Source organism: Silurus meridionalis, chromosome 24 (assembly GCF_014805685.1).
Source record: "Silurus meridionalis isolate SWU-2019-XX chromosome 24, ASM1480568v1, whole genome shotgun sequence".
In the NCBI taxonomy this organism is placed as follows: Eukaryota; Metazoa; Chordata; class Actinopteri; order Siluriformes; family Siluridae; genus Silurus; species Silurus meridionalis.
The window spans coordinates 6,448,010-6,468,066 of NC_060907.1; the positions used below are offsets into that span (position 1 = coordinate 6,448,010).

The 20,057-nt window shown below is 38.0% G+C and overlaps 1 protein-coding gene across 6 annotated transcripts in view; it reads left to right on the forward strand.

Annotated features, from left to right (window-relative positions):
• The window catches only part of lmo7b (LIM domain 7b), a 33,400-nt gene extending 24,658 nt beyond the window's left edge, over positions 1-8,742 (forward strand). For 3 of the 6 annotated variants that reach the window (XM_046837584.1, XM_046837585.1, XM_046837586.1), the window contains 8 exons: positions 820-1,019; positions 2,073-2,198; positions 2,639-2,694; positions 2,806-2,971; positions 4,383-4,658; positions 5,249-5,357; positions 7,536-7,641; positions 8,130-8,742. In XM_046837584.1, coding sequence (XP_046693540.1) covers positions 820-1,019; positions 2,073-2,198; positions 2,639-2,694; positions 2,806-2,971; positions 4,383-4,658; positions 5,249-5,357; positions 7,536-7,641; positions 8,130-8,152 — 1,062 coding nt within the window. In that variant the 3' untranslated portion in view covers positions 8,153-8,742. The remainder of the gene's footprint in view (positions 1-819; positions 1,020-2,072; positions 2,199-2,638; positions 2,695-2,805; positions 2,972-4,382; positions 4,659-5,248; positions 5,358-7,535; positions 7,642-8,129) is intronic. The other 3 variants (XM_046837588.1, XM_046837587.1, XM_046837589.1) reach the window with 3 other exon arrangements.
• Positions 8,743-20,057: the final 11,315 nt, after the last annotated feature.

Below are 20,057 nucleotides of genomic sequence, written 5' to 3' on the forward strand. Positions count from 1 at the left end.
ATTATAGGTTTAATTATAGGTACCTGTAGCCTAAACTACAGCTGGTTGAAGGTTCACTAACAATACCATTCCTTAAAGTTGCTTATTTTCTCGAATTTTTTTCCCTTTCCCCTAACTCTGATGCCCGATTCTGCATGTCGAATTGGCAGCAGAGAAGAGAGAGAACTCTGGCTATTTAGCTTAGCGAATGCGCACAGAAAAAAAAACACGAAACAAGCTTGTCATTCTTGCTCTTTTCACTGCAACGTTGCAGACATGATTAAAAAAAGATTTCGTTAGTAATGATCGCGGCAGGTGTAAACGCTGCTTGCTTTATATAGTTACAGCTGTAGCGGTTTCCCTGTTTGAATGCCAAATACAGACTACTGCCACCTGCTGGTAGGGAAAGTTATGTTCTCTCATGCAAGCATTTTTGCATTGAGTTTTATTTATTTATTAATTGTTTATCTGCAAGTATGGTCCAACCTAGGTATCTGTAAAATCCTCTGTCTGTTGATCTCTAGTCTGGTGGTGCACAGATGCTAAGAGCTAGGGAAAACCTTTTGTTACACATTTCTCTCCTTTTCACATCCTTGTATGATTAAATGCATTTTCGGATTCACAATAAGAAGTACATTTTATAAATAGATTGTGTATTATATATAGGTGGTCCCACCGCTGCTCTCAGACCCGGAATGTATTTTGAATATTTACTTGCCTGTAGTAATCACATAACAATGACATTTTTCAACCTCACCTTTATTTACTGAATCTGTGTTCCTTAAGATATTTATCAGCTTTAAGAATTGATTGTATTTTTATCCATTTCTGCCAAAGCAGGAAGTGCCCTCTTTGCCCAGTAGAAACGTTAAGCATTACGCTCCACCCCCTTTTCCTGGACGATCCAATTCCCCAATTTTTGAAGCAGCTACCCAAAAAGCTCAAGAGACAGCACTTATCCAGAGCAAACAGGTCCAAATAGCAGCAGCAGCTCATCCTTCCATTGAGGAGTGTGATTCATCCTCAAAGACAAGCCAATGGTGAGACATGAATATACAGCATGCTAATGCAGAATTTATTTCTTATATTGTTATTGAAAGGTTCACCAAGGATTTTACAATGACACTAGAACATAAGTAGCAAATTATTTAAATTATTTTAGCTAGAACTGACTGGTCATGAAACTAATTTATATATAGCAAGTGTCAATCAATTAATTAAGGCAGAAAGTCACATGGACTAATACTACAAATACTAATAATCTCTCATTTATTAATAATTTTATATAAATCCTTTCTTTTTTGCCAATCCATATTTATATTTCTTCGTTTTATTACTCCTGATTTTGTATTCATAATTATAATAGGGCAGAAAAGTAATGGAGAGTGTGTTAGCGAAGTGAAGAAAAGAGTGCGGGGTGGGTGGAGAAGAGTGGACAGGAGTGATTTGTGATAGTAGGGTATCTGTGAGAGTGAAAGGAAAAGTTTATAGGACTGTGGTGAGACCTGTGATGTATGAATTAGAGACAGTGGCATTGAGTAAAAGACAGGAGGTGGAGCTGGAGGTAGCAGAGCTGAAGATGTTGAGGTTTTCGTTGGGTGTGACGACGATGGACAGGATTAGAAATGAGTTTATTAGAGGGACAGCACATGTAGGACATTTTGGAGACAAGTTGAGGGAGGAGAGATTGAGATGATGTGGACATGTGCAGAGGAGGGACATGGGGTATATCATTAGGAGAATGGTGAGGATGGAGCCACCAGGAATGAGGAAAAGGGGAAAACCAGAGAGGAGGTTTATGGATGTGGTGAGGGAAGACATGCAGGTAGTTGGGGTAAAAGAGGCAGATTTAGAGGACAGGGAGAAGCCGGAAGAAGAAGAAGAAGAAATTTTTCTAATAGGGCAGAAAGACAGATGGGGTCAAAAATATTTATTTTTATAATAATTCTTTCTTCTATTATGCCCTCGTTCAGGCCCTAAATAATGATCAATTATCATTTTTGTTCTAATTTTTTATATTGATCAGGGCTCCATTAAAAACAGTCTTCTGCATATTTTCTAAGCACGTCTGCTGGCTGTTTTAACACATTTAGGTTTTGCGCTCTGTTTGTGTGTCTGCTGCAAATTTCACTGCCCTGTTGTAAATGTCTGCTGTTGCTGCTGTCATGCTTCAGGCCCGACGAGTCTTATGAATTCGCCAAGCTTACAGCTTCAGACAGGTTAGTTTACTTCATGCTTTAATGCAGCATTTTAAATGCATGTCTGATAGTAAAAGCATTTGTAGTGACATCTGTGCACCTCTGTATATTTTTTTAATCAATATCGCTTATAATGAGGGGTTGTACATGATTAGGTTACTTGGAGCTGATTCCGTGACCTTCTGCGAGTCTTATCAGGAAAGATTTATTTCGAGAATTTAAATGATTGGATGTAAATGTACTCAACACTTGTACAGAAAGATTTTTTTCTTTCATTTCAGGGGAATTAATTGTATATATTCAAGTAAATTAAATACTAAGACAACGAGCATATTATATGCTACAGAAATCATTTAAATTATACATAATACATTTCATTTATTTATAATTTTTCATGGCCCAGTTGGACTGTGCAGGTGTCATTTTATTTAGTTGTTCTGATCGGTTATTTTTGTCAACAGGAAAAAATCCAAATCCACTCCCTCGCTTGATGGCAATCACAAACAAGACTCCAGAGGTTGGTCACCTTTATCATCACTCTCCATACATACTGCGTTTTACAATAATTGGCCTCTCAGTAATTGGTTTCTCCCCTTGTTCACTTTTTTATTTGCATATTTCCTTTAAGTGGGTGTTAAGAAGAAGGGTCGCCCCTCTCAAGTCGAGCAGGACCGTCTGCAGATCCTGGAGGAAATGAGGAAGAAGACTCCAGTCCTCACTGACAGCAGTTGGATCCGCCAGCGCAGCACCTGTACCATCCACAAGGAACCCATCAGTGTGGCATCACTGAGAAGGTTCGCCTCATAGTCACATTACACTACATACAGAGACTTACACTGTAAAGACTACAGTTTTTGGACGCCTGACTTTTCCAACCATTAGCCATCTGTTAGCACAAAGACAGAGGCACACAATTGTATAAAGTGTCTTTGGATGTAGTAGCATGAAATATTCCCTTTATTTGAACAAGGAGACCCAAACATGTTCTAGCATAACAATGCCCCTGTGCACAAAGCCAGCTTCATGAAGATATGCTTTACATGGTTGGGAGTTGAATATCTTAAATCTCTACTACTACAGTATTTTTCGGACTATAAGCCGTTACTTTTTTCCCACGTTTTCAACCCCACGGCTTAAACAACGAAGCGCCTTATTTATGGATTTTTCCTGGGTTTTTCCCGTTTTCACAAACTCCAAGCCAAAAAACTGAGCGACATAACATTAGACCAATGAAATTTCCGAACGGAAACGAAAAAACGCACCTCACCTGTGTTCTGAGCTGCATATTCCTCGGTCTTGCACACATGCAGTAATACCGGAAAAATGCGGCGGCAGGCTATTCCCAAAATGCCGCTTTGCTCTTAAAGGAGCCACAACATATTTCGTTGTCATTAAAGCCTGTGTAAAGTTCATTAGTTTCAGTGTAGACGGCTTATATATGGGTGCGGCTTATATATGGGTGCGCTTTATAGTCCGGAAATTACGGTACTTTCTTTTGGCTTCTCCTATTAGGGGTCGCCACAGCGGACCATCCGCATGTTTGATTTGGCACATGTTTTTACACTGGATGCCCTTCCTAACGCAACCCTCCCCATTTATCTGGGCTTGGGACCGGCACTAAGGCTTGTGCAACCCTAATGGCTGGGGTTGGTTCCCTGACCGGGGATCGAACCCGGGCCGGAGCGGTGAGCGTGCCGCATCCTGACCACCAGGGACCACAAAATAGGACACAAGCAAACCCCAAAATCTAATCTTTACAGAGGAGTGAAGGATATTATGACAGCAAATGAGGACTAAATGTGGAAAAAAAGTTTATAACCATTTTAATTGGACCAATAAAACCTTTTACTCATCGCTACATGACGTGATAAAATGACTAATTTTTTAGCATCACCTTTGTAATTGCGTAACCTTATGTTGTTATTGGAGGTAACCGATGTTACCTCAGATTTTCATGTTCATTTTCTGCTCAGTCAGCTGATTGTCTTATGCTGGTCATGCACTTGTGCAGCCTATCAAGAAAGCAAAAAAGTTGACAATAAATGTGACGTGTGTACGAGAATTAAATGAACGTTTTAAATATCACACAAAATACGGCTTTATAGAAAGAGAATAAATTTGAATTTGGGAAAGACCCAAAATATGCGTAAAAAAAAAAAACCTTCTGATCAGTAACCCAGAGCCTTAACCACCGTTTCATTTCAGACACGAGTCTCTGGAGAACATCCCCAGCAGCAGCAGCAGCAGCAGCACGATCACTAACCGCAGCTCCTCGTCTAAGCAGTTCTCCAGCTCGTCTCAGTCCCTTTCAGGCCTCAGCAGTATCGTTCCTTACCGAGGCTACTCAGGCCGATGCAGCCTGGGCCCTGGCGCTGCCATTTTCTCCAACGCTTTAAAGCAGAGCTCTTGGTCTCAGACTGCCTCCTTCTCTCCTGTATCTGACACCGAGGAGGCGTGTAGCAGAGCGCAGCAGCGTGACAGGTGTGGATGCTGTATTTATATACAGTAAAATGCAATCGGGTTTAAAAATGTCTGTACCTTACTGAGCTCTTTCTGTCCTTTTAATACAACTATTCATTCAATGTGTCCAGTAAGAACTTAACCACTTATTGGTGCCATTTAACTATTCAAACGTTTTTCCCGAAGGTTTATACAGATGGTTTTGATTAACAAACAAGCTAGTAAATATAAAAGCGCAATAATTAATACAATAACTTGATAAAAACTCACTTTATGCACAACCGGCATATGATTTTATGAAACATTTGACAAATTCAAAAGCATTAAATTATACAGTCTTGTTATTTCATTCAGATCACTGATCTTTTATCACTTTATTAAGGCAAAATGATTTCAGTATTTTCTATTCGGTAATAAGCTAATTTTTTTATTAAATGCCAGTGCAGAAAGGAAAGCAAGGCTTTAAGGTTCTTAAGTATTCCAAATTCAAAAGGATCTTAAGAAACATCATTTGTTTGACAAACTGTCAACTTGTAAAGCGAGGGTATGTCATGGTGCCGGGAGCGAATAAGTATATTGAAGCTTTACTCAGGCTTTGCCGTGTCCTGTAGACTGGCGAGCCACAGGCGACCCTGCTCCCGCTGCGAGCAGCCGCTGGTTAAGGGCCCGGCCATGGTCATCGAGTCTCTGGACCTATGCTTTCATGTCGGGTGCTTTAAGGTGAGCCTGGAGGTCACCTAATATCCAAAACGTCTGCTGACCAGCACCTGGGCTAACCTCAATAACATGATCATATTGGTTTGGGGTATTGGATCACATGCTGACTTGTAGATTGTGACGATACAAATAAGAGTGGGAATCGCTATAGATCTCACAAATGAATTAGATTTCACCTGTTTGACCGCTTGTTCCATTTATGACAGTAAAACACAAGGCTTGAAAAGCTGATTATTTTTAAGTACCAATTAGCTGCAGGACACTTCAAGACTGTAAACATTTTCAGCACAGCTCTTGCGTACATCATGGATTCCCTAATTGTTCTTTCGTACTGTGTCTGGAAATTTCACACAGTTGATCAGAAAATCAAAACATAACTACACGGAACAAAAGCTGAAATTACTTTTTAGCCTCAAGACATGCATGTGGTCCGGTTGCCTCAGTGTGAACCTGCGCACGGTAATGGGTCACCTCTGTTTTCTGTTCCTGGGGAAAGTCTGCTAATCAGACCTGCTGCAATCACAAGATTTTTTTTTTTATGGTTTCCTGCTGTTTTGGTTCGAGTCTTTTATCACGTTGCACAAACACTGGTGAAACTTGTCATAAACTGCTGGGTTTATCTGGGGTGCAGCACGTTGGCAAGGAAAAAAAAAAAAAGGTTTGAATGTCTCACTTTTTACAGTGCTGTTCATGTTTTAATGAACATTCCAAAAAAGGGCTGGACAATTTTTTTCAATTAATTTAAATTTACGTTTTAAGATGAATACATTTTTTTTTCTTCTCTTAAATCACGATTTTTATAAAAAAAAAAAGTTGACTCGCGCATCCAATCAGATACATTGTCACTGAACCAATGGCGGAATAAGAGACAATTTAGTCTGACCACACGATGGCGCGTCTGATTAACTGCTTACATACGAGAGCATTCAATGAAGGATAGTAATGAGTAATGTAGAAATAGCGTCTAACATCATGTAGACGGACGGCTCTTCACGTCAGTATGACCTTGTGCCAAAGAAATTTAGTAACGTTTCCTCTGTGGTTTGGAAATGGTTCGGATTCGAGAGGTGAACAAAAAGACATTGAACAAACTTTTGTCAAATGCAAAATATGCAAAACAGTAGCAGCAGCACCGCTAATTTATTCCGGCATTTGCGACAAAGACACCAAGCTGAGATCGTGTTTACACTGGTTAAAATGGGTATTTTCTTTCTCTGTGTTGAGAAATATTTAATGTTTAATTAAAAATGCACAATGTTTGCTTTCATATTTCATTTAAATCCTCTGCAAAGATATTAAACTAGAGAATTTGTTTTACATTTATTTACACCATGTTGAGGTTGGGGAGATTTTATATTTTTTGCCATATTGCCCAGCCCTAATTCTAGATGATCCTAAAACCCCCACCACAGGTCTGTGCTTCAGTTCTGAATCCCACCACCTCCTGAACTAAACAATAGCTTGTATAGAGATTGATCCTGCACAGACCAGTGATATACGGTAAAATGCAGTACAGTGCAGCTTAAAACCTCTCCGATGTATTACAAATCCACCATAAACCCAAAGTGTGAGGAAATATTAACCAGAGGAAGGGATTTTGTCTGCAGAGATTCAAGCCCTAGCCAGAGTTTTGAGAATTTCTTCATTTACTCTTTATAAATCTTTTACTCGTTATAGCACACAACTCTTCTTGAATCGGATTGGAAAGAATAGCTCTGACATTACATCATGCAGTTTGTGTATAGGTAAAGAGATTTTTAGAAAGAGATGTCTGTGTTAAAACATTGTCTTCTTTCCCATGTGGAATTCTTCCAGTACGGTAAAGTCTTCATGATGAGATGCATTTTTCCCAAAACTGTGATTACCTCTGTATTGTGGCTGTTTTATGAAATTTAATTGAACTAGAATTAGCTAAAAGGTCCAATGCGGTTCATTCTTCAATAAATAATGTCAGATTAGACTTTATATAATCAACTCATGGTTGATTTATTTCCAAATAAGTGCACCGATAAGAGCACACCCTGTTCGGCTACGCACCTTTTTCCCCCTACGCAACACACTGGATTTTATTTCATTTTTTCTCTTGCTAGACATAATGGATAATATTTTGTGCCACTATATAATTGTCTGATCCAATAGTGCAAAGTCTTTCATTTTTCTTTGTTGTTCTCCATCTCCCAGTGTGTCAGCTGCAGGACTGAGCTCAGGAGAGACCCGGAGTCTGGAGCTCAGGTGCGAGTCAGACAAAGACAGCTCTTCTGCAACACGTGTTACAACCAACTGCGAGGTGAGACGCATTTTTTCACACCTGCTATTCTCTTTGTCAGGTACGCTGCTGGTTTTGTTGGCAGAGAGTAAAAGTAGCGTTAGTCTTATGTTTTAGACCACTGATCATGGAAAGAGAGAAGGAGAGTAGAGGGGTGAAGGAAAGAGAGAGGGAGATTAGAGGGGTGACTGAAAGAGAGAAGGAGAGTAGAGGGGTGAAGGAAAGAGAGCAGTAGAGGAGAGGGGTGACAAAGAGAGCAGGAGAGGAGAGGGGTAATGTAAAAAGAGAAGGAGAGAAGAGGGGTGCCTGTGAGGAATAAGGATTATGTTGGAAATTTTCCATTTAACTAAAACACTCTTGCTACACCTTGATATCCTTGATATGGTCCATTTCTGTAAAGAAGTATACACGGAAGTATATATGAGCTGACTTGCAGAAACAAGTTTCGGTATTGTGAAACGCTGTGTATACAGAGGATTAGGAAGATGTTCTTATCTGTTTCTGCTCAGGCCATACCAGCATTCCCAAGTGACCACAATGCATCTCAGCAGATCCAGGAGAAGACTTTCCCAGAAGGTGATCCGGACACGACGACCCCTGGTTCGGCTTAAATTCCAATTGGATTTAGCCGCGACTTCTACCTTCCACTTATGTTGTAGATTTAATATTATACACGTGAACTTGTCCAGGTTGTAATTATGTAGTTTCAGGGTTTTTTTTTTAAGTACATTTTTACATTTGTCCTTTAATAAAGTTAGATTGCCGAACTTCATTAACACAGGAACAGTTAGACTTCGTCCTATAAAATCTGTCCTGCTAATGCAAAGCAGAAACGAGGTGACAGCTTTTCCTTTCTTTCTTTCTTTTAAAATTAGACTTATGTATCATGAAGTTTCTCTGCTTTGCAGCTTGCAGCAGTACTGGATTTCGTTCCTCACCCTGATTGCATATAGTGTATAATACAAATGTGCATTTTCTGTAGATATTTAAGCCCACAATGGTCTGCACGTATTTTGTTCTTTAGCTTGTAATTCACAGGGTTTTATTTTGGAAGCAAGTCTGTTTTTAGGGAGAAATCAGTGATATTTCCTAATGTTTGTAAATAAAAGGATCCAATATGCATTTTGTGTGTTTCTTGTCAATTTTTGGTTAGCCACTAGGTGGTGCTGTAGGTGAAAGTTTTGGGTAGGTTTCTGGGTCTGCAATATCCGCTCTATTCATCTGACGTGAATCTGTCCATCACCATCATAAATCTTCATCCATCATCTTCGTTATCTCCATCCATCTAGAGGTAATAATTATATTTTAGAAATCAAAAATGGCTCTCATTGCCTCTATATAAAGCTTGATTTTATTACATTTTTTTCATCAGGACTGTTTTTTATGTTTTTGACCAATAGCAGAATTTTTCTTTTTTTTGGTTTTTCCAGCTTGGTATTATTCAAGGATTGATGCAGCACTGTATACCACTGTATTTTAGCAGATGTTCTGACTTCATAATAATAATAATAATAATAATAATTGATGATAACCTCCAATGATATTTGTGCTCATTCCAAAGGGTTTTCATAAAGTCTGGTACTGATGTAGGAGAGGTGAAGATCACTGGAGTGCAGTCAGTGTTCATAAGTGTTTCAAAAGTGTTTAATAGGGTTGGAGCTTTATAGCTGGAGATCTTTCAGTCCAACCAATTCGGAGCTGGTTTTGTACAGAGGAGCATTGTCATGCTGGAACAGCTTTAGCTCTTCTAGTTTAAGTAAAGGAAAAAAAAAAAAACATGCGCTCATATCATCCAAGACATCCTGTACAATTGTGTGCCCCCAGGTTTTTGGTAAGAACCATATATGGTAAAATAGTGTGTTCCAAGACTTTTGTCCTTTATAGTGTATTTGCAAGAAAATGGTATGAGACAAGCTTCCTGTAATGGGCACTAACCTTAAAGGTCAAAATTTAATGAATTAGATTGGGGGGGGGGGATCATATCTTTAAAAAAAATAAGTGTTTGTGTAAGTGTAATCTTAAGTCAAAACAATTATAAATATCTTGAGAGAATTGAGCGGTTTTGTTTGGACATGGCTTGATGCTTTTCTGTCACTGCCTTAAAAGGCAGGATTTATTTTGTCTCAATATAAACAATGTACTGTAATAGCATGTAGTTGCCAGAAATGATACAAAGCATTAGGCAATGTTTTTCTTAGACATCTTGGTCACTTACTAAGAAAAGGCTTGTTCTAGCAATATATAATATGCTGTTTAATTCCACATACCGTTAACTGCTAACCAAGCGAGACACTATATGAACATATCTTCATGAAGCTGGAACAGGTTTGCGTCTCCTAGTTTAACAGAACGGAAAATTTCATGCTCCTGCGTCCACAGACATCCTATACATTTGTGTGACTCCAAGTTTGTGGGAAAAGTTTGGAGAAGAACCACATATGGTTGGAAAAGTCAACAATACTGAGGACTTGCTTTAGTTTGAAGTTTCATTACTGTGGTAAAGACCCCAAGAGATGAGCGTTCATGTGGAATCTGCTCATAAATATGGTGAGCACATGGCCCTGTTATACACAGCATTAAACTTAGGCATGAGTAAAATCAGTTCTGGGCAGACCACCAGTCTAAAAATGTTTGTTAAATTGGCTGAAAAACTTTGTCTTCTTTTGATTAGTTACTTCCTTTGGGCGTTATCTGAAACAGCTGCCATGTCGTATCAATTGTACCTCCAACAGCAAAGTTTACCTGAGTTTGATTCTTAAACTTGCACTTATCTGAAATTATTTGTGACTTTTATTTCCCTTTTTCCTGATGAGGGTGCTTGTAGGATGAGAAGGTGAGGTGGTCAGCCCAGATCTCCTGTGGAATCCCCAAATGTTCCCAGAGACATAACCTCTATTATGAGTCTTGGATCTGCCCCGAAGTCTCTCTTCTATGCGATGTGCGTGATACAGCTCTATCAGGATCGGACCCCGGGGGGTTCTAGTAAACCACGTAAATGTAAACCGTAAATGTAAAAAGCAGAACAGTATGGTTAGTCATTTTTCCATGATACTGCAGGATTATAAAAACATTAAATACTGTTAGAACATGTTTGATATTTAAATCTGGTCAGATGTTGATTGAATTTCAGTAGTGTCAAGTTTGACTTTCATTCCTCCTCCAAGACAAGTAGCAGCGTAAAACTGAGGCTGTTGATCAAATATGTTATCGTTTCTATAGTAACATACACTGTGTGGGCAAGAATATTTAGACAGCTGACATTTCCAGCAATTAGTAGTTTTTCCCCCACAAAATTAGAGGCACAAAATTGTATACAAAGTCTTTGGAGGCGAAATTTTTGCAATATTGTGCGAGATTTAATAAATAAATACATGAGTGAAAATGATTGTTTTATTAAATTAATATTTTCCCATAACCTACTTTACTTTCTACTGCGGAGGGACTTTTTTAACGTGCTGTATTTGTATTTTAATGTAATATGGCTCTTAAATAACACTACAGTGGCATTAAATAGGTTTAGTTTTTTACTGATATTCTTGTATTCAATTTCAACAACAAAAAAATTATCTAAAAAGGAAGCAAATTACTTGTTTATTTTAAGACACACGTCTTCCTATTTTCTCTCTTATTTAGTATTGTTCTTTAATAAAGGAAAAGTAGTTCTTCTCCACTTTATCGATGGATTAATCGTGAGAATACGCGATTATTAAAATAATCGTTAGCAGCAGCCCTATCGGAGACCAAATCTGTTTTAACATCGCAATGCCCCTGTGCACAAAGCTAGCTCTGTGGTGATATGGATTACATGGGATAGCGTGAACCCAAATCTATGCAAACACACTCCAAAATCTAGAGAAACATCTTCCCAGAAGAGTGAAGGTTACTAACTGTGGAATTGGAGGTTCAAAAAGCCACACAAACTTTGTGGCTGGAAAATTCAGTTGTCCACAAATATTTGTCCATACAGTGTTTCATGTTTAAACGTGTGTAACATTTTCTTCAAATCAAATTTTTTTGGTCACATGTAAATTCATACAGAGTACGACATGAAGTAAAATGCTTTTCTCCACTGGATTATTATCTGCACCGTTAAAATATTTTGGATACCACTGATGGGTCTGTTGCTAGTAAAGGGACCTTGACCCACATCTTTCTTTTGCTGTCTGGTTTCTGTCTTGCTAATCATCTTTTAGGTCCTCAATCTTGCCTTCAGTTCCTCTGCATGCAAAGAATGAAAAGGAAGTGAGCACACTTGAGCATTCAAAATGACTTCCAGAATTGCTCCAAATCATCAGTCCTTGAACTTTCTAAAATGAAAAATTCAAAAGGAACCACTATATAACGGTTTGATATGTTAACCAACAGGGGCAGAATAACAAAAAGCTACAAAAACGCTGCAAACATCTTGGACATGGCTACTTGGACAAATTTTGCAGACACGCTACATGCACTTCCAAATTAGGCTCAAATTTGTCCCAGATCATTGATCCAAAATTTGGTCAGGAAGTTCTTTAGACGTTCCATAATGAGTGTGCCAAATTTCACATCTTTTTACCAGACGGTTCTATGGGTTCCCATAGACAACATACCAATGAAAAGAAAAGAAGTGAAAGAAGAAGAAGACAAATAAAAGGTCGAATAACAATAGGGTGTCTACACACCTTCGGTTCTTGGACCCCTAATAATCTTGTGATTGATTTTAGCTTATAATGGCATGTCAAAAGGCAGGGGGGGGTTGTGGATAAGCCGCAGGCTGAAAAGCCAGCCAAATTAAATCAAACCACATTATTATGTGTGCACAAGGGTGCCACCTGCAATTTTCCAACTCTAACCCAATACCCTTTTGTTCTTTCCCCTTGGCATTTAATCTCTTACTTATCTTTTACTCTCTTTATCTATTATTTCTTTTTTGGGGGGAGGGGGTGTTCTGTGCGCGCATCTTCATGGTGATTCTGTGCCCTTTCTTAAAAGAACAGAGGCACAGAGTCCTGCCTCTACACGGGAACACCAGAACACAACACCAGGGTCATTTTATTTGTTTTGACCTCTTCTCGCCCCACCATTCCAGGAAGCTAGTCTATGAGTCCCTTGTATGCCCGCCGGGCTCGTGTTCTGCAAATTCTGTCTTTACGTCTCTAACCGACTGCGACATCCTACAGGGTGCTTGGGAAAAGGCCGGCTGTGAGAATGTGTATTACCTTGGGGATATGCAGAGAAGCCGTACTGGACTGCTTCTGAACCTCTGAAGTTACAGATAACATCTCTTTAGCTTTCCTCCAGGGGGAAACGCTCGTCCGGACCTCGAGCGGTCATGGTTTCATAAGGATTAGTGAAATATCTTCCTTAAGTCAGTAATACATAAGAGCTTATTTATCCATCAAGGGAGTTTCTGAACTGTTCCCTTAATAATGAAATTGCTAAATATATATTCTGGGAGGATTTTTCTTTTTTCTTCTGATGAGATGTAAACACAAAGTGCATCACAATATAAGAGGATGAGAAAGGAACGCATTAGTGGATTTCACATGGGAGAAATGGTTTTGTAAGTTTCACAAAGCCCACAAAAGTAACGCCTTCGGGCAATCTTTAGGAGTTTAACTGGACCAGCGTTGAAGGCCAAATCCTTACAGGGTAATAATATGTACTGGGTGAGATACTTGACGTCAGTGTCACACGTAGCTCGATTTAGACATGTCTAACAACAAAAAAACAGTGTCGTGTGCAGCAATCTGAACAGTGATGAAGGCTAGACTATGATTAACGCAAAAGATGATGAGCTATAGTCTCTAAAAGCCTTCTCTTTTTTTCTTCCTTAAACCGCCCATGCACGTCTTACACATAATCATATGGGCAGCCGCCGAAAGGCAGGCGCTGAGTGACGTTAATTACTATTTTACAGGCAGGACAGAGTACTGCTGAAACATTAGGCTTGTTAATGAGTGTTAATGTAGAGATATGTGACATAATTGAAAATGATGTGTTAATTTCTAATATTCCTGCGTGCAATCAAGTCACACGGTATTTTGACAACATATCTGTCATTTTTTCTTGAATTTTCTGCCTCCAAGCTTGACGGAAAGCATTAAACCATTCTCTATTGCATTTTTATGACTGCTTTTATGGTAACAATGTGCTGCAGCTGTTAAACGTCCCACCGTCTTGACGCAATCTTAAACTTGTATTACTGCCTGGCTGGGGTTCCACATTGTCTGCATGGGTTTCCTCTGGGTTCTCTGGTTTCTTTTCATGATTTAAGAAAGAACAGGGTAACTGAACTCATTGCTGCTGTAACTGATACACTTGTACCAGCATTCCACATATACGCATTCTGTTATTTCTTGTCAAGTCAATACTGCAGTTCCTTTAAATATAAAACCAACCTTTAATCCTATAATGAAGGATTTATCTATTGATAGGTTTGGATACATTTCAGATTAAGGGCACACAGGCTCGAGGAATTGCTTCATGAGGATGAAATCATTCACATTGTGTGGCGAAAAGTATTCCGACATCTAAGCATCACATCGGTGTGTGGTTCTTGCACAACTCAATAAGCACAACTTGTGAGTGTCTAGCAGGGGCACTAACTTCAATCTCATTTAACACAAATCTCAGAGGAACTGGAACATCATCTGCACTCCAGACTTTCTCATACATCTTCAGTGTAGAGCTCTCCCATAAGGTTGGAGCTTATTATAAAAGCAACGAGTGAATAAATCTGGAATGGGTTCAATAATCACATTCAATTCAAATGTAGTTGTATAGCAGTAATAACAACGAGCATTGTCACAAAGCAGCTTTAAAGAAATGCATAGGTTATAAATATATATCGATTTTTGCATCATATTATGGTCCCTATAGATTTATTCCTAACGAGTGAACCAGAATCACAAGTGGCAAGGGAAAAACCCTGAGACGAACAAGACTTAAATGGAAACCCATCCTCATCTGGTTGATGCTGAATGTCCATTCATTATAGTTCCATCAATGCTGAGGTTATCAACTGTTCACTTATGGACACCTGATTGAAAAAATCTGTTCATGGCAATTGCAGCCTTAAGCCATTAGAGCAAACCATCCACACCAATCACAGTACAAATCAATCCTCTTTTAACCCTTCACTGCTAACTCATAAATCCTTGGTCTGTTCATGTTGAACCGTCGTCAGATGCAGTGAATGGTTTCGAATTGAAGAGAAATCCAGTGGCAGACCATCAGGATTGGATCAGGCAGATCCAAAGAGCAGAAGAGGACAGGATCACTGGTATCTCAAGACCATGTCACAGAGAGAGAGAGAGAAAGAAAGAGAGTGAGGAGGAGAAAGTCTTTTGTAGATATCTGCGCCTTCGTTCACTAGAAACTTAGCAAACACTAAGACTGTTGTTTGCGATTTGGATTAACAGTCTTGAACACCCCTTGTGTATATATATATATATATATCTTGACTTTTCTGTGAAAAAAATTATGAAAAAAAATTATTTTATTTTTTAACTACATTCTGTTGTATTGTCAGTATGTTGTCAACATTTCACTATGTGTTACATCACATATGTAATTCGTATATGAGAGATAAATAACCTTGAACAGTCGAAGCACCAAAGCTGTTCTGATTGTGCACACGTATAATACAGTAAAAATCTCGGGTTGAGCTGTTGAGCAAATGATTTCCCAGCTAGATGCTTTGTTCTGAGAAAAGCAACTGAAAAGACAAAAATCCAGATATAGCATCCACATCTCTTAGTTCCATCCATGTTTAAAGATGGTCCTGACAAGCTTACATTAGGTTAACCATTTAATTCATTTATTTTTGTGTGTGTGTGTGTGTGTGTGTGTGTGTGTGTGTGTGTGTGTGTGTGTGTAAAAGATATAGACAGATAAAAAGAGACATTTTTATTTATTTTTGTGTGTGTGTGTGTGTGTGTGTGTAAAAGATATAGACAGATACAAAGAGACATATTTTATATATTTTGTGTGTGTGTGTGTGTGTGTGTGTGTGTGTGTGTGTGTGTGTGTGTGTAAAAGATAGACAGATACAAAGAGACATATTTTATATATTTTTGTGAGTGTGTGTGTGTGTGTGTGTAAAAGATATAGACAGATACAAAGAGACATTTTTATATATTTTGTGTGTGTGAGTGTGAGTGTGTGTGTGTGTGTGTGTGTGTGTGTGTGTGTGTGTGTAAAAGATATAGACAGATACAAAGAGTTTTTGACTTTGCTTCACTTTGGACCACTTCTTTTTCTCTCAGCAGGTGGTTCATTATATCCAAAAAGAGGAACATCATCCCACTCATCTTCTCGCTTGCTCTTCCTTTTTCTCCTTGGGGCTTTCATATTGTGAACCCTGACAGTTTGTAAGCTCTCAGAGTGTTCTGCCGTTGATATGCAGATCAGGAAAGCTAAATGTCAAGGGCGTCGTTTTTGAGAAAATGTATTTAAATATATGGTGATTTGTTGTGTTATTATGCGTTTATTCGATTTAATAAATGACCGTCTGCATAATAGAGCAGGAGATCAGGAACAATGCTGGCTTCCAGTGAACTGGGCAGACGACTGGAAAAATTGCGTCTACAGATGAGTGAGAGATGTGGAAATATTTGCAAATGAAATTATTGTGTAGGTCTGCTGTTTATTGCTCCTAGTGTATAGGTTGTGGGTTGGTTTTCCAATTGGCTGAAGCAGAGAAATTGTTTTGGGTTTGTGTTCAGGACGAGGCTCTAAATTGAGAGCGTTTATCAGCAGGACGGCGCCTCTGGGACAATTTGGGTTGTGTCTCATTTTAGAGATGTCACATTTTCAGTGGACGTGAAGGGGGAGGAGAAGGAGAAAGAGACAGTAAAGGAAGATGACAGGATGACAAGATAAGAGCTGGTGGGTGGATACTGAAAAAGTAAGAAAAGTGCTCACGCTGATTGTGACCCAATGAACACTTAAAAAACAATTTAATTATTAAATAAACACTTCAATTTCAGTTATCATTAAGTTCTCCTTTTCTTCTTATCTTCCTCTTTTGCTTTAATTTCTTTTTCATTTCTTTTTCTCTTCTAAAGTTATTTTCACTTCTTTCTTTGTGTACTTCTAAATTATTATTATTATTTTTTTTTGTCCACATTTTTTTTTCTTTTTTATTATTGTTTTTATTTTCCTTATATGGAGTTCTTTGTTTATTCTTAATTTTTCTTTCAGTTTCTGTTCTTTCTTTCTTTCTTTCTTTCTTTCTTTCTTTCTTTCTTTCTTTCTTTCTTTCTTTCTTTCCATTAAAATATTATTTATTTTCTTTAGATGCCTTCTTTCTTTTATTTCCTTTACTTATATTTAATAAAAAATATTTTTATTCTCTCTCTCTCTCTCTCTCTCTCTCTCTCTCTCTCTCTCATACATAGTCCCATCCATCCTTCTCTTCAGGGAGGATTAAGGGCAGCTTCATCCTTGAATCACATTTGCCCCACTCAGCTTGACGAATGGAAGAGTCAAAAGTTTACCATAACCATTAATATAGACAAGAGCTCTCTTTACATCCTAAAGGTCAAATGACTAATCCATCATGATCGGAAATGTTTTAGTGCATAAGGACAGTGCTAATATTAACATCGAAACTCCGCAGTGTTCAATCTAGACAGGTTTACAGAGGTAAATAAAGCCTGTTGCAACTCCAAGAAAAGAAAAGTCTTTCGTTTAATGATTGAACAGCTTTTGAGTGGCATCTGTCTGATTCCATGATGAAAACAGAGGCAATGCTAAAAATATGTGTCTTTGCATGACTCACCATGCTAAAGTCTGAGGCAATCTTTTATTTTTTCCTTCTCTGTTTTTTTACTGAGCTGTAAATTTGCACTTATAAACTAGAAGTGTCAGGATTTGCTCATTCGCTTTTGTTTTCTCCATTTTAGGAAACTGCTTACTGTACTATTTCTGTTGTGTGTGCGTGCGTGTGAATATATGTGTGGAAGTTTCCTCAGTTTCCCCTGAGGATGCCAAAAGCTATGTCATTTTTGAAGATGCTGCAGTTTGGCTCGGGCGTCTTTTCATTCTGTCTTGGACTTTGATTTACTTAAATACTGTGTACATACTAATGTCAGGCCTGTTTTCCTTGCACATTTACATACCGTCTTTAATTTCCTACTTGTGTGTGTGTGTGTGTGTGTGTGTGTGTCATTTTCCACATTGTTAGAAGGAAACATACAGTATGAAGCCTTTGTGCGGTTACCAGGCAGTCGACTCTTATTCCACTGTCTCTAATAGATCATTTATTTTCCTTTCATTGCTTTTTGACTCATCTCCAGATAACAGCGGTGACACTGGGCCTTATTTAAAATTCCAATAATATGCAATCTGTTCTATTCATACAGCAAGAGAGAGAGAGAGAGAGAGAGAATAAAAAAGAAAGAAAAATGGTGGGGGTGAAAATAATGTATCATCTCGCTCGGTGAGACGAGATCTAAACTTATTGACCTGGGTCAAATTTACAGGTTATGCTTAGCTCACTGCTTTGACAAAATTCTCAGAAATGAGACTATTACAAATTATAAGGTGTTTGTATTTCAATGAAGTATTAAGAACATGGTTGCTAAGCAACTGGAAAACTTTTTGCACTGAGTATACATTAACTAATTTCTGAGGATAAAGGTTTTGCTAGCTAGCACAATCAAAAGTCAGAATGACAGTGAACAATGAGACACAACTATCCTGAAATGACATTTACCTCATAATCACACAAGAGTATGGAGAAAGTTGTATATACCATTATAATACCTTCTGTGATATTGAATAACAGCCAGAAAATGGGAGGGGGAAATGAGGAAACTGTAAATAATACCAGCATTTACCTCAGATATGTTGTAAAAATGACTAATCTCTTATTACACGTAGCAGTTGTAACCTAACTGTGTTCTTGAAAACATAGGACGCCGCACATAAACTAGCTAATCTCTGAGACTGAAAATAGTCCAAGCTAGCTCATAACCATCACGTTATTTTTATGCAGACAATATATGAGATAAGCATGAAAGCAGATACAGTATGCTGCAAACTTTAAAGATTATCAACCTTTATTTTATATGTTGTTTTATATGTAAGAAATAATCTTAACAAAAAATGCAACTATTACATTTACAAACTGTCATGGGCTACACACAGTGTTGCTAAAATGCTATGAAAAAATGTTTTTATTACTCCTACAACCTGAACTGTGTTCTTGATAACAAGACAAGACAAGAGACAGGACAAAAAGCTTTTATTGTCATTTCAACCATATATAGCTGATGCAGTACACAGTGAAATGAAACAACGTGCTACATAAAACAACAATCACAGAAAACACAGGGCTAAGGGCTAGTAAGTGTCCTCGCCACATAAACTGCATCGTGTGCAACCTGGTGCAAACAGTGCAAAGACAACACAAGCTAGTGCAAGACAATACAGGACAGTGCAAGACAGCACAAGACAGTGTAAGACAAATTCATAACACACAAAATAGCGCCGCCAGTAAACCTGTTGTGTATATACACAGTATAAAGACAATTAAAGTGGAATAAAAACATAAATAAACCAACATTTACCTCAGACATGTTAAAATACTACATGAACACAAGCTGAAAAGTGTTCTTGAGAAACAGTTTGCAGTTAGTACGAACTAGCTGAGAGATATGAGGCTGGAGATAAAAAGCACATAGGCATCATTGGAAATTAGTAAAAGCTTAATGAATACACACCTTTAACTTATATGTTGTAAAAATACCAACAAAAAAAAAAATTAACTTTTAAGGTTATTACATGTAACATCTAATAAAATCTAACTTGTATCATTTCTTGATTTCACTTCTGAAGTGGTGATTAATATTTTAAAGAAAAAATACAAGAACCATTTCACTCGGTTGAAAACTTAACAAAAAACTTAAAAAAAAACCCTCAACGAAACTCTAATAGGTTCTATTTTAATGTGTGTTTGTGTACAGGATTAAATTATTATTAATCCAGAAACAGTGTAGAAACATATCAGTGTCTGAATACCTAACTGGTGTAGATACCAATATGTGACAACAACAAGTTGCTGAAGGTGTTCTATTGGTCCTTAAAGGTATCCAGTAAGTATAAAATAGTGTTTCTATTGAGATTAATGCAATTACATCTGTAATTGTTAAGATCATTCCAAATTTTATAAGGATTTTAATTGGGTTTTTTCCCAGCAGGGTCTTCTTGAGTTCTTAGTGTGAAGTAATTTTTGGTGCCATTTATGGTGGCTCTGTGTTGTTTTTATTGTGTTGATTGTTTAGTTAATAAACCATTGACGCCTTGAAGGCTTCAGGTGTATGAGAAATTGTTTTGCATTAATAACTTCATGCAGGCTTTATAGACAGGGGTTCGCATATTTTCTAAAAGCTCCAGGGTATAGCTCTATACCTACTAACTGTTTAGTCAGCTCAAGTGGTATACAGCTG